The 13,292-nt window shown below is 39.3% G+C and overlaps 1 protein-coding gene and 1 pseudogene across 1 annotated transcript in view; both read right to left on the reverse strand.

Moving 5' to 3' along the window:
• LOC138025983 (TOG array regulator of axonemal microtubules protein 1-like) overlaps positions 1-13,292 on the reverse strand; it is a 45,521-nt gene that overhangs the window by 13,197 nt on the left and 19,032 nt on the right. The window contains exons 4-9 of the mRNA XM_068873146.1: positions 10,483-10,655; positions 9,104-9,279; positions 3,946-5,402; positions 2,647-2,737; positions 2,214-2,408; positions 1,626-1,731 (exon numbers count right to left, since the gene is read on the reverse strand). Coding sequence (XP_068729247.1) covers positions 1,626-1,731; positions 2,214-2,408; positions 2,647-2,737; positions 3,946-5,402; positions 9,104-9,279; positions 10,483-10,655 — 2,198 coding nt within the window. The remainder of the gene's footprint in view (positions 1-1,625; positions 1,732-2,213; positions 2,409-2,646; positions 2,738-3,945; positions 5,403-9,103; positions 9,280-10,482; positions 10,656-13,292) is intronic.
• Positions 11,861-12,787, reverse strand: LOC138027462 (uncharacterized; annotated as a pseudogene).

Below are 13,292 nucleotides of genomic sequence, written 5' to 3' on the forward strand. Positions count from 1 at the left end.
GCATGATGTCGTTTTGCCCTTTAAGTAGAACAGTTTCCGTGCTATAACTAGCACGGCATGCAGACTGCAGCAGCGGGTATAGCTCAGACTTCATCATGTGTTCGTGTATTTTATCGTAAACAGCGCGCTCAGTCAACTTTGAAATGAACTGTAAATTACTAATGGAGCTGAGGTTCGCAAACGAGATGTCCTTCCCTGCTTTTTTCAGTCGCGGATCCACAACAGCGTCTTTCCACCTAGACGCAAAGTGTCCCGATAAAAGAGACGAATTCAAAATGCAGGTCACCACAGGTAAAAGTTCTTCTAGGCAGGAAACTAGCAGAGTAGTCGACTTCGGATCAAGGCTACAGGTCTTTTTAGCCGACTCTTGCACAAGACGACGGACTTCCTCACTAGAGAGTTGCCGAAATTCCGATACAGTAAACACCCGCATATAAGAACATGTGGATTAAGAACATCAGACTAAAATTTGGCCAATAAAGCACCATATAAATAAGAACAAATTCAGCTTGATAAATAAAACGTGTTCTTAATACAAAGGGAAAGGGTATTAGGATAAGGAAACAATACAGTACAGTAACTTACAGTAACTTATATCAAAGTACTATGGTGTTCAGGACCATTACAAACTATAAAATCTATTACAAACCATCATTGTACGTCAATTAACCCTCTAGTAATATATAATTTGAAGTATTTCTGAAACCAATTTAAGAACAATTTAAGAACACTTTCAGGCTGATTTCTCACTAAGGACCCCTCAAATAAGAACACAATCAGCCTTAAACCTGAAAAAAGTGTTCTTACATGCGGGTGTTTACTGTAACCTATGAATGTCTTTAACTACGGCTTCTTCCGGAAACATAGCCCTGTCCTGCACAGTGACCTCAAAAGAATCAAGTTCTGTTCGGATGTTATGTATCTTGCTGCAAAAGAATTCGCCTATGTCATCAGCTAAAGAGTAGTTATTACTATAGTAAGGAAACGATACAGTCCTTTGGCGCAAGGAGCTTTTTCCTTCCTCTACACAACTTGCCTTGATCTCCACTATTGCTATCAATAAAATCAACATAAAATTTCTTTCGCGCTTTATTCATGACGTATGTTGCGCGGAACCAATAATAAATGTGTTCACCAATAGTAAAAGTTCCGCCATGTACACAATCAAAACATAAAGGTTCCATGCTTGAAAATGTCAGGGAGTGAAATTTTATTGTCTGTGTGCAGGTACACTGGGGAGAACCAAGTTACCCAAACCTACGAATGGACGCAGTGGCCTGGGACCCTGCCAAGAAGGCCTCAAGAAAAACAATGCTTTGCATATCTTCAAGGTCAAGTTTAAACGGCAGAGTGTTTGTCATGCCTTTTAGATGAAAAAACAAGGCAGTTGTCAACTATTCATACATGTAGATAACACATAAAATAAAGAAATTAACAAAAAAAAAAAGAAGAAAGAAACTAAACTTACAGCTAATAAAAAAAATAAAGGATTGAAGTGCCTAGAGGGGATTACAAAATGTTGCCAACCACAACATGCTGGTATTCTGAAGCACAATATTAGTTACACTATTCATAGTCCTTTTAGAGAGTGCTTCTTGTTTGCAAACTTGAAGGTAAGAACCTACCTCTGCTATAATAGCAAGAGTAACTGTATGCAGCTGTGTGCCTAGCACTTCTGGGTGATATTTGGCAAGCCGGCGGATTCCTTGAATTCCTTCACATTTTATCTCCCTGTTGAATTAAGAAACTAAATCTAAAAAACATAAAATATGTGTCTACGCCCAGTAACCAAGAAATACATGGGCAAAAATTCAGCTTCCAACACTTGAAGGAAGATTACATGTACCTTGAAAGTAAAAAATGTACTAGACAGCATTACTGTGACAATATATTGACAGATCAAAATTTGTCACGAAAAATCAAAGCACAAATAACTGGAAACGCAGCTTATACATACTGTGCACTGTTACAGTAATAAGAATCGCCAAAAATGCTTGCTTTTAATTTTTCAACTTAAAACCCTTTTTCTTGTCAAAACGACATTCAACAATTTATTCAAATCATCTCAACCACTTCAAGTATTGAAAAAGATCATGGCAATTAGCAGTGACAATGATTGATATATTACCACACACAGTCTTCCCAAGGCCTTCCACATAATAACTTTCAAAATCAAAATTAATGCACACAGGTCATGTAAACACAGTATTTACCAATCTTCGGTATTTGCCAGGTACTTGAGTGCATCCCGTAATGCAATGTCTGGATTATTAAATGGCTGTAGGTCATCTAGGCTAACTTCCCAGCACTGTGATGCATTACTACTGCCAGCAGAAGCTGCATAATGTAATCTTATCTCTGACGGGTCATCAGTTACTGCGTAACTGGAATCTCTTTCAGCTTGAATCCTACAACATAAACATTGCTACCTTTTAAAAAAGAAATTGAAATGATCCATAACCTTTGGCCACATTTCATCAACCTTTTCCAGAAAATTCCAATTTAGCAGAGAAACTACCTTTCAAAGATAAAAGAAAAGCATTCAAAGCTATATTGAAAGTGACATAGAGACCAAATCGACAAAGTGTTTCAATCACCCTTTCTGTGCTAAAGTTGAGTTCAAAGAATTGCAAGTTGAATACTTACGGGGGAACAGCCATCTTCTTCTTCAGCGGTTCCCCTGAGGGAGGTTTTCTGTTTGACTTTAGTGGAGAATTGGACCCCGTCACAAAGAGATCTTAAATGAGAAATATGAATATAATGATAAGAACAAAAATCTTAGTTGACTCTACAATTTTTTTCTAGCATCTTGTTCACTGTGAATCAGTCAGGTCATTTGACATGACTAGCCTAATCCAGATTGCTGATTGTAACAGTGCATCTACAATAATCATGGGCACATTCACACCGAAACATGCTTACTAAATGTACATTTAGCTGTCTAATTCAATCTTTCCATGGAGGAAAAGACATGCTAGAAATACTTCAGTGTGCCATGAAAAAAATCGAAAAAAAACAAGGAGCTGTGAGGTGTGATATTGTTTGTACATCTCCAAGTTTTGGGTTAACAGATTCCTTGGCTACTTCATTCCAGACCCATAGAGACATGTACGCTCTTCACTCTGGCAATGCTAGTCTAAGTGTTGTTTTCCGCTGGCTGAGGAACAAAAGAAGAGCAAAACGTTTTTCTTACCCACGTCTGGGAGTCTGGGTGAAAGTGTGGGGGGGGGGGGGGGGGTCATAAGACACATGGTGTAGTATTCTCTCAGTTTTTTTATGTTGCCATTCAGCTTTACATTCTAGCTTGTGTTATAAATATGAAATACTCTAATAAAGGTCAGGCTGCATAGTTCGCCTTGACATGGCTCCCAGTGCGTGTGAGAATAATATTATTGGTAGTATAAAATTATACTAATACAATGGATAGCGTTGAAGGTGCTCTCTGATTGGATTTGTGCCAAAAAATAATATTGTAAAATCGTCTTTCTGTGCTATATTATCTCCATGCTTTAGTATACCGTTAAGTAAAACAACTACAGCTGCAATCACCCAAGTGTCAGTGGCATGCAAGTGGTGGATATTTACCTAGCCACCTCCACTTCAGTGAACAGCTGTTACTTATTACGTATAATTTATTATGTATGATCACAAGGACAGTGTTTAAACAAAATACTATTAATTTGTAACAAATAAATTGCATTCCTTTGACCCATCTGTTATTTGACCTACCTTTGCAATTTACTTCCCACACCAAGTAATTATTACAAATATTATTCATGAATTATCTTTGAAAAATGCTTGGTTACCCCCAATCTTCTTTTGGATTTCAATAACACTTGTTAAGATCTACATTTCCTGCATAATCACACATTGGGGCAAAAATATCTTTAATTAGTAGGCACCGTCCTTAACAATATCTGAGACTTCGAAATGCAATCTACTAACCATTAGTGTGAGTCTTTGCAGCATTTTCCCTTTGCATTTCTTTCTTCTGTAATGCGGTTTCCTTCTCAGCAAGTTTTTGCTTTAAAATCTGCTCCCGTTCTCGTTCTCTCTCATTTGATTCTTGCTCTGCTTTGAGTCGCTCTGCCTGTTTTTGTATCTGCCTTTGCCTCATCTTCTCCTTTGTGCGTTCCTTTTGTCGTTCTTTCTCAAGCTGCTTCTCTTTCTCAATCTCTTCAAGTTCTTGCTGCTGTTTGATGAGCCTCTCTCTCAATGCTTTTTCCTGCTTCTGTAGTTCTTCCTGTAGCTGCTGTTGTCTCTGCCGTTCTGATTCCCGATCTTTCTCCTTCTTCTTAAGCAGTTTTCCAAGTTCTAGTTGCTCCTTCAAAATCTTTTGCCTTAATCGTTCTTCTTCTTCTTCATGTTGAATGTGCCATTGTTTAATGCGGTTTCTTCCAAGCTCATCCAGCTTTTCCTGTTCTCTGTGGAGCCTAACTTCCTCTTCTTGGCGCATTCTTTCCATTCTTTCCCGTGTAGATTTTGACAAACTCTTCCTCAGGGTTCTTGGTGTCATGTCTCGCTTGCCTTCAGGGATTCTGATAACTCCTCTGCCACTGTCTTCATCGCTGTCATCTGAGCTGTCTAAGCTGTCACCTTCACTTTTCGTAGTAGGTATTTCTGTCTCAGAGGTTGTTACTGTTGTTGTTGTTGTGGTTGTCACATCTGTGGCTTCATTTTCCAAAGATTCAGAAGGTGCTTGGTATGCTTCTTCTCCACTCCCATTTTCACTCTCTTCATCCTCTCGTTTTGTGCTATCATTTCCTTTTGCCTCTTCTACTGTTTCTTTTCCTCCACCCAGACCTCCCTTTATATTTTCATCCTCTTCCTCCTGATCCTGTATTGCCTCTGCCTCCACCTCCACCTCCACCTCCTCCTCCTCCTCCTCCTCCTCCTCCTCCTCATCATCATCATCATCATCAACATCACCATCATCATCATCAACATCACCATCACCATCATTATCACCATCAATTTCATCACTATCATCCGCCAAATCTTCATCTGACTCTTCTGTTTCGTACTCCAGTAGATTCTTATTATGTGCATTATTATGACGTTTATCCAGATCTAACAATCTTTCACCCACTACTTCAACTCTTTTAATATCAAGTAAGCCATTTCTATTCAGTGAAGTATTACTCTGTATGTCATCATCACTGTGCACCTCATTCTCTGGCAAATTCTTCTCTGCAACTCTGCCTTTTTGAGGTCTCAAAAGCTGATATCCTGTTACGCCAAGACCACCACTATCCAGATCGTGCAATTTCTTAGATTCAGGAGCTGTGGTATGAAGAAGTGGTGAAGGTTCAGTTGACTGCCTTTGAGATTTGATTGGAGTCCTGACAATGCGAGGCCTGCTGTCAAATGGTGACTCTGGTTTGACGGATGCTTTTATCAATCTAGGTCAAAATAAAAAAACTAAATTAGCACAACATAGTGCAAAGCTTTTATTATAAACAGGCGGCTAGCTAGCTAAGAGCACTGGTTAGTTACCGTATTTACGTTTATATACGTCAACGCCCCATTTTTGATGGCAAAAAAATGCAATTTTCTCAACTTCATGAATTTCTACGTTAAATGTTCACTGGATACTAATCTTGTATTTTTTAGACGTAATTTCAGGAACTGTAAATCACAGCCTCAAGAGCTTAATAGTTAAGTGGTTTAGCAATTATTATTGTATAGACAGGCATTTTGTCCTTGATTTCTGAAAAAGGTCTCATAAAATGGAACATGTAAACCTCAAACTACTACACCTTTTTTGTTCTTCAGGGATAGAAGGGCTTTATAGGATAAGCACAACATGGAAATAATCTCTGAAATGACTTGAAATAATATACCATGCAAAATGTGACAACAATACAAAAAACCAAAACACAATGAAGTTTGCAAAAGCATTTTAATCAGCCAGGTGTGTAACAAAATTATAAAAAACAATCATTACCAACCAGCACTTGCCTACTTTGTTCAATGCAAGTGACAACACGATCCATGAGATATTGCACCAGGTTACTAACCAGTCGAACGGTCATGTTTTATTTGGAGAAACAGAGATGTTCTGGATAAAAGCAGACAAACTAGTATTCGTAAAAAATGGACAACATCTTCGAGTTTACAAGACATGTTTCGATCGATCATCGATCATCTCCAGTTTCAAGTGTTCATTACAGTGTGAATTTGAATTTGAGTCAATGTTACAATTTGAACTTACGTTAATAAGCTGCAGCGCTTCTTGAGGAAACTTAAAGCCATGGGCCACCTGGATGCGGACACATATTCCAAGATTTATCCTACTGGCTCTCAACCCGCATGAATTTATGGTCTTCCTAAGATGCACAAGCCACGTGGACCAGATTCAATTCCTCTATTCAGCCCAATCGGGACTTATAAGTATGAGCTAAGTATTTATGTTGCCTTCTTCAACCCCATATACCATTTAATTACTGTACTCAGGACAGTTTCACCTTTGTGCGTGAAATACAAGAACTGTGCTTGTCAGGTAATTTTGAGGTTTCTTTTGACCTTGAATTTTCCAACATTCCCCTAAATGAATGCATTGATCTAGTGGTCAAATACGTCTCGGAGGGTAATCTAGATCTTAGCTGTACCACTGAGCTTAAAAGCCTTTTCCACTTTCCTACTTCTCAAACACATTTTTTATTCAAAGGTTCGTTTTACGATCAAGTTGATGGTGTGGCTATGGGTTCCCCACTTGCTCCTATGTTAGCAAATCTTCTCATGGGCCACCACGAAAATATTTGGTTGGAGAACTACAAGGCCTCCAAAATTTTTATTTTACCGACAATACGTTGATGACGTGTTTTGTGTATTTGAGACGGAACAAGATGCACTTTTGTTTTTTGATTTCATTAACCCTTTAAGCCCCGAGGGGTTCCCCATTGACGAGTAAAATCGTCTGGCGTTAGACAGAGTAAAATCTATAAGTGCCATTTGGCACTATCGGGGCTGAAAGGGTTAAACGGGGACATAGTTTTTTCACGCTGTTAGCTTAACCCTTTAAGCCCCGAGGGGTTCCCCATTGACGAATAAAATCGTCTGGCGTTAGACAGAGTAAAATCTATAAGTGCCATTTGGCACTATCGGGGCTGAAAGGGTTAACACTAGGCACCCTAACATACGTTTTACCATGGAGAAAGAGGTGGACCATAACATACCCTTTTTAGATGTCTTCATTCATAACCATTCACAGTGACTACAACCACGGTTTTTCCGTGGAAAACGTTCATGGGTCTTCTAACCAATTACTTTAGTTTCACTGCTCCATCGTACAAAATTGGTCATGTTAGAACACTTGTTGATAGAACCGTTAAATTCAACAACACTTGGGCAGGCTTTCACAATGCCGTTAAGAACCTCACTTTCATTTTGTATAAAAACCTTTTTCCTTCACATCTAATTGAGAAGGTACTTAATCAGTATATTACTAGAGCCCAGACCCCCGCAACTAAAGACGACCAAGTTCAATCCTCTGTAAAGTATTTTAAGTTACCTTACATCGGTTCCTTTTCTACAGAAGCTCAGAGAAGATTACGTAAACTAGTTAAGTGTTTTTCCGTCGACTTGGACATTAAGTTCGCTTTTTCTTCATTTAAGATTCGCAACATGTTCAGTGTGAAGGATCCCGTGCATTTCGATCTACGTTCAAGTGTCGTGTATAAATTCACTTGTGCAGGATGTAATGTCTGTGATGTCAGGGAAACATTCCAACACATTTCAACGCGCATTCATGAGCATCTGAGAAGGGACAGGCCTTCTCACATTTTCCAACATTTGCAACACTCTGAGGAATGTCAAAGAGTCTGTTCTGAGAGCTGCTTCTCCATTTTAGATACGGCACCTAATTGTTTCCAGTTGTTGCTCAAAGAGGCTGTTCATATCCGCTGGGAAAACCCCAGTCTAAATAGACAGCTAAAGCATGCAGAGCTAACTCTATCTTTTTAGCTACATTTATGTTTTAAGTGTTAGTTTTCTGTAGTTTTTGGTGTTGCTGTAATTTCCTGCCATTAAGCACTTAAGTTTATTTTTTCTTTTGTGACACTGTTTGCACGCGCATTATTTGATTGTTTGCATTTAGTATTGTTGTAACGTTTACCAGTAATTTAAAATTCTAAGGACAATGTATTAACATAAGTTAAAATTGTAATATTGACTCAAATTCAAATTTGCACTGTAACAAACACTTGCAACCGAAGCTGATCGATGATTGATTGAATCCTGTCTTCTAAACTCAAAGTTGTTGTCCATTTTTTACGAAACAGAGTTGTCTTTTTTAGTTTTCCACCTTTGATAACGGAAAATTTCCAGATGAGTGTCTATTTCATAATTGTGCCAGTCGAGAGAGTATCTTCAACATTTAGAGTTGGTCAAATCCGTTTTCATTTTAACTGGAATTGCTTACATCTGATGATCCCCATGCATGCATGCAACCTCTGAAATATTATCATTGTGCCTGCACTAAAAAAATCTAGGGAGACACTGCTTAGCACATGAAAGAGTGTTCATGCCCAACCCTTACCCCCTGCATAGAAAATGTTGAAAATGAAACTTGAGAGCTTTCAAGGATCACACTTTCTTTCTTAGAGAGACACCCTAATGGTGTTACTGTAGAAGATTGCACCTCCAGCACTTACTCGGTACTTTTAGAATCATGACTCCTACAGAATTCCCATTAGTTGTAATATTTTTTAAAACTACAGCACTACTATAAGGCGCGGTGGCCTCGTGGTTAGTGCACTCAACTCCGGATCGAGTGGTCCGGGTTCGGGGCCTGGCTGGGGACATTGTGTTGTGTTCTTGGGCAAGACACTTTACTCTCACGGTGCCTCTCTCCACCCAGGTGTATAAATGGGTACCGGCGTAATGCTGGGGGTAACCCTGCGATGGACTAGCATCCCATCCAGGGGGGAGTATAAATACTCCTAGTCGCTTCATGCTACTGAAACCGGAGATAAGCGCCGACCTGATGAGCCTTCTGGCTCTTAAGCAGAGACTTTTACTACTATGAGACTTTAGTTAGTATGGTAGTCATTTTCCAAGCAGAAGGGAAGTGGTCATGTTTTAAATAACTACGTTTTCATACCTTCCTGTGTTTCCTATAATCCCCATGTTAATGGCATCATTATTTTCTGAAGGTGAGGGAGTTCGACTTTTCACTTCTTCACCATCACTAATCACAGAGTACATTTTCAGTGCCCGCTTTGTTTCTGCTTGCTTGTGAACTTCCTTCAGTACATTATTGGGAGGTAGATTTCCACCCTAAAGATATTCAACAACAAATCACCTTTATCATGTCAGTAATTGACCGCATCTATAGGATTCTGGATGTGTATGTTAGTGCACTTATGTTCAGGTTTGTATGCTGCTGCAAAAATTGAATACACACATTGAATACATATTGAAAAGAGGCAGCAAACACCTGTAGATGAACTAGTAAATTACAGACAAACCTCGATTAACCAGACCTCAATTATCCAGATTTCGTGATTATCCAGACTTTTTCTCTCATCCCAATGTGATCATGAATATTTATTAGTCATGATCAAGATCTGCAGCCATATTCTTTTTAAAACTACAGCGTTGAAAAGTGAAGTAAAGGCCAGTTTGTTTCGCTTTCAAAAAGCAAAAGCAGCGCTTGCACGCGTCGCATCTAATGAAGAACTTTCACATGAGTTCCGATTGGCTTAGAGTTGATTTTGTTGCTTAGAGAAATTTCACATTCTATTGGCTCGTTCAGCATGGCATGCAAAATAAACAAGCTACAATGTACACTGCGTCACAAAAGTTTACTCACGATCATTATGTCCTTGAAGCTTAAGCGATCCGTTCTTTCGATAAATGATAACACGATTGGTTTGCGAAGCTACGATGTTTTAAAAATGTAAACATGGATGCGGTCCCTGTCATTTACGAGTCTCAGCGAGTCTGAGCCACCGCGCAATGGTGGCTTGCTTGGTTGAGCATCGGGCTGCCATGCGGGAGGTCGTGACTTCGACTCCGGCCGGACCAACACTCAGGGTCTTAAAATAACTGAGGAGAATGTGCTGCCTTTGTAATTACATCTGCAAATGGTTAGAGTTTCAAGTCTTCTCGGATAAGGACTGTAAACCGGAGGTCCCGTCTCATAACCCTTGTTGGAAATTAAATAGTATGGGACCTTAAAGAACCCACTCACTATTCAATAAGAGTAGGGGACGTAGTCCCCGGTGTTGTGGTCTGACCTTATCTGGACGGGGGGCATCCTTCACTTCCTAAATTAAAATTGTAAACTGTGTAATAAGCAGTCTGGCTAAAGTCCCCCGAAACACATTGTTTATGAGGTCTTCTCCAATAATTTTATTATTGTCCTTAGCAACATGACAAATGAAAAGGAACTTTGGAAATCTTGATCAAAATGGTGATAAAGACATCATTTACATGGTGCTGTATGAAGCAATGAGCATTGGTCATTAAATAGTTTACCTTTACAGGAGCCAGCTGAGGTGGTCGAGTTGGAGTTATTTCTAAGATATCAATACCACTCAACTGGATGTCACTCTTCTTTGTTTCTCCAACTTCAGGAGCCCTCAAAGGACGAGTCTTTGACGCTGATCGAACAAGTTGGGGCTTCATGTGGATAGGTGTTGAAGGAACACCTGTCAGAGGAATGAGTGCACTAAGCAACAATAATTCTTATAATTATTCTCTTAATTAATTCACTTTACCATAAGTACATGTATAATACATCTACATGTACAATAAGTCTGGCCTTTGATTCATCTCTCAATTTTTGTGAGTCACAATAACCCAACTAAAAAACAAACTCATAAGTTTAAGATTCTAGGTCGCTTCATTTATTGTACTGTAATCGTGTATTCACTCTTTAAACTACAACAAGGGAAAATAAAACATGGGAAGTGCATGAAATGTAAGCACAACCTCAGTGCCTTGATAAGATTTTGCTAATCTGTGGGTTGTGCAGGAATTTAAACATAAAATTGACAATAACAATGACAAATATTATTACGTTGTTGTTTTATAATGACTGTGGAATACAAAACAGACCATAATCCTCGCCTACTTTGAAGGAATATCCATTTACACCCAGTTTCTGATGTACATGCCATTATAAGGGGGAGCAGGTTATTTTGCTATAGTGAGAGCATTCACTGTCATTTGGGTGCAATACTAGAACTTGAAGTTATGAGTGGATGAAGTTTGTCAGTTCTCTTCTCTGCTCTGAGAGGTTTTATTTGTGTACTTCAGTTTACTCCCTCTTGTCAAAAATTTCAACACTTTCAAAAAACTTACATGTAAGTATTTGAAAGGACTCAATCTGCCCAACAGTTCCACATAATGGCAAAGTGTTATGGTACCATATGAGAAACCAGTAATTGCTTAACAAGTTGCGCTCATTCACATGACATAACAGGTTACCAAGGCAACAAAAGAGCCATCTAAAAACCACCTACAGTGTATATTGTAATGTACTCGGTGACCTCTGATCTTTATTGCTGCAAACTGATCAACATGCTAAGATAAAACTCTGTGCAAAGTTAAGAAAAATTCTCTTCAGCAGATTCAGAGCCACTTTCACAAATTGAGGTAAAAATTATCGGGAAAAATGTGCGATGTTTCGACCGAACTTCGGTCATTATCAAGCTTAAAAGTGAAGATAAAATTTTGTATGCATATAAATATAAAACTAAGAAGTAAAAGTATGTAAAGTATGAGAATGTACAAAAGGGGGTGTTAAAAACATGCAAGAATAAAAAAGGATTAAAACACTTTCGCACGAATTGAGTCTGACTGTACATTGAGGCTTGGTTCATTAATTAAAAACATTTCATAAATGAGACAGTCAAACTTGCTCTTGCACATTTTTAAGATGGGAAAAATTCCTCGTAAGGTCATTGGGCACATAGGAATGTTCCACACGGAAATGCTTTCCAATGGAGGAAGACGCATTCTTGTGCTTGTCAACGTGTTGATGCAAATGCCGCCGTGTATAACCAACATAACCTGCATCACACAGGTCACATTTAAATTGATAAACAAGGTATTGTTGGTTGACAATGGGAGGCTTGACTTCGCGCGGTTTCCGATGCTGTTCAATCTTGTGGCGAACAAATATGGGCTGGACGGTCACTTGAATTTTCTGGCTCAGATCTTTAAGTTGAGCTCTTACAATATCGGCTGAAGACTGGTCCTTAAATGGCAGAACAACAGGAACCGCTTTTAATTCGTTGTTAACAGCTGGTAACTCGAGAACAGGTTGATCAGAAGCTTTGAATGCGATAAAGCGAGAGATGGTGGAATTAATTAACCTGTCTGGATAACTAAGACGAGAAAACACCATTTTGAGCCGATTACGTTCATCGAAAAAGTATGACCAGTTGGATGAGAGGCGGAAGGCACTATCGAGCATAGTTTTCAATAAGCCACACTTGTAGCGATCATCAACATGGCTCTTGTAATGCAGCAAAAGGCCAGTGTTGGTAGGTTTGAGGTATACTTTGGTTTGGATTTGTGTAGATTTGTTAAGGAGCTGTGTGCCAAGAAACGGAAGCATTCCATTATTCTCTATCTCCATAGTGAACTTAACCGAAGGGTGGCAGTGGTTAAGAGTCTCGAGGAATTTATTAGCTTATGCTATATTCAGCACAATAGTTAACGTGTCATCCACATATCTCCTGTAGTATGCGGGCATCTTGCCTTCACGCTCAAGGGTTTCTTCTATGCTGCACATAAAAACATTCCCCATTAAGGGTCCAAACAGGGAGCCCATAGCGACACCATCTGTCTGCTCGTAGAGTTGACCGTTGAACAGAAACAGTTGGTCCTTCGTTGCGCCTCTTAGGAGATCAACCAGGTCCTTGCTCACTGAGGTTGCGGCCGTGCATTACATTGAACCAATCATTCATGAAAGCTTTATCGGCAAGAATATGTATTGTCTCTTCCAGTGGTACATTGGTGAATAATGAAGAGACAGAGAAAGAAACGAGCATATCGCCACTGTTGATTGTCAGTCCATGGACTTCATTGACAAACTCAAAGGTATCAGTGATTGCGTATTGGTTGATAGAAAGAGGTTTGAGCTTGTCGTCTAGCCATTTTGCCAGAGCAAAGTTGTACGTGTTAGTAGCGGACAAAATAGGTCGCATGGCTAGTTGTTGCTTATGTGTTTTGGGCAATCCGCAAAGGTGTGCTAACCTGGAAGCCGATGGGCGAACAGAGTCTACAACCTAAGCAGGGAGGATTCGGCAAACAAGTGATTCTAGTTCCTTCTCTTT

Source organism: Montipora capricornis, chromosome 12 (genome assembly GCF_036669925.1).
Source record: "Montipora capricornis isolate CH-2021 chromosome 12, ASM3666992v2, whole genome shotgun sequence".
In the NCBI taxonomy this organism is placed as follows: Eukaryota; Metazoa; Cnidaria; class Anthozoa; order Scleractinia; family Acroporidae; genus Montipora; species Montipora capricornis.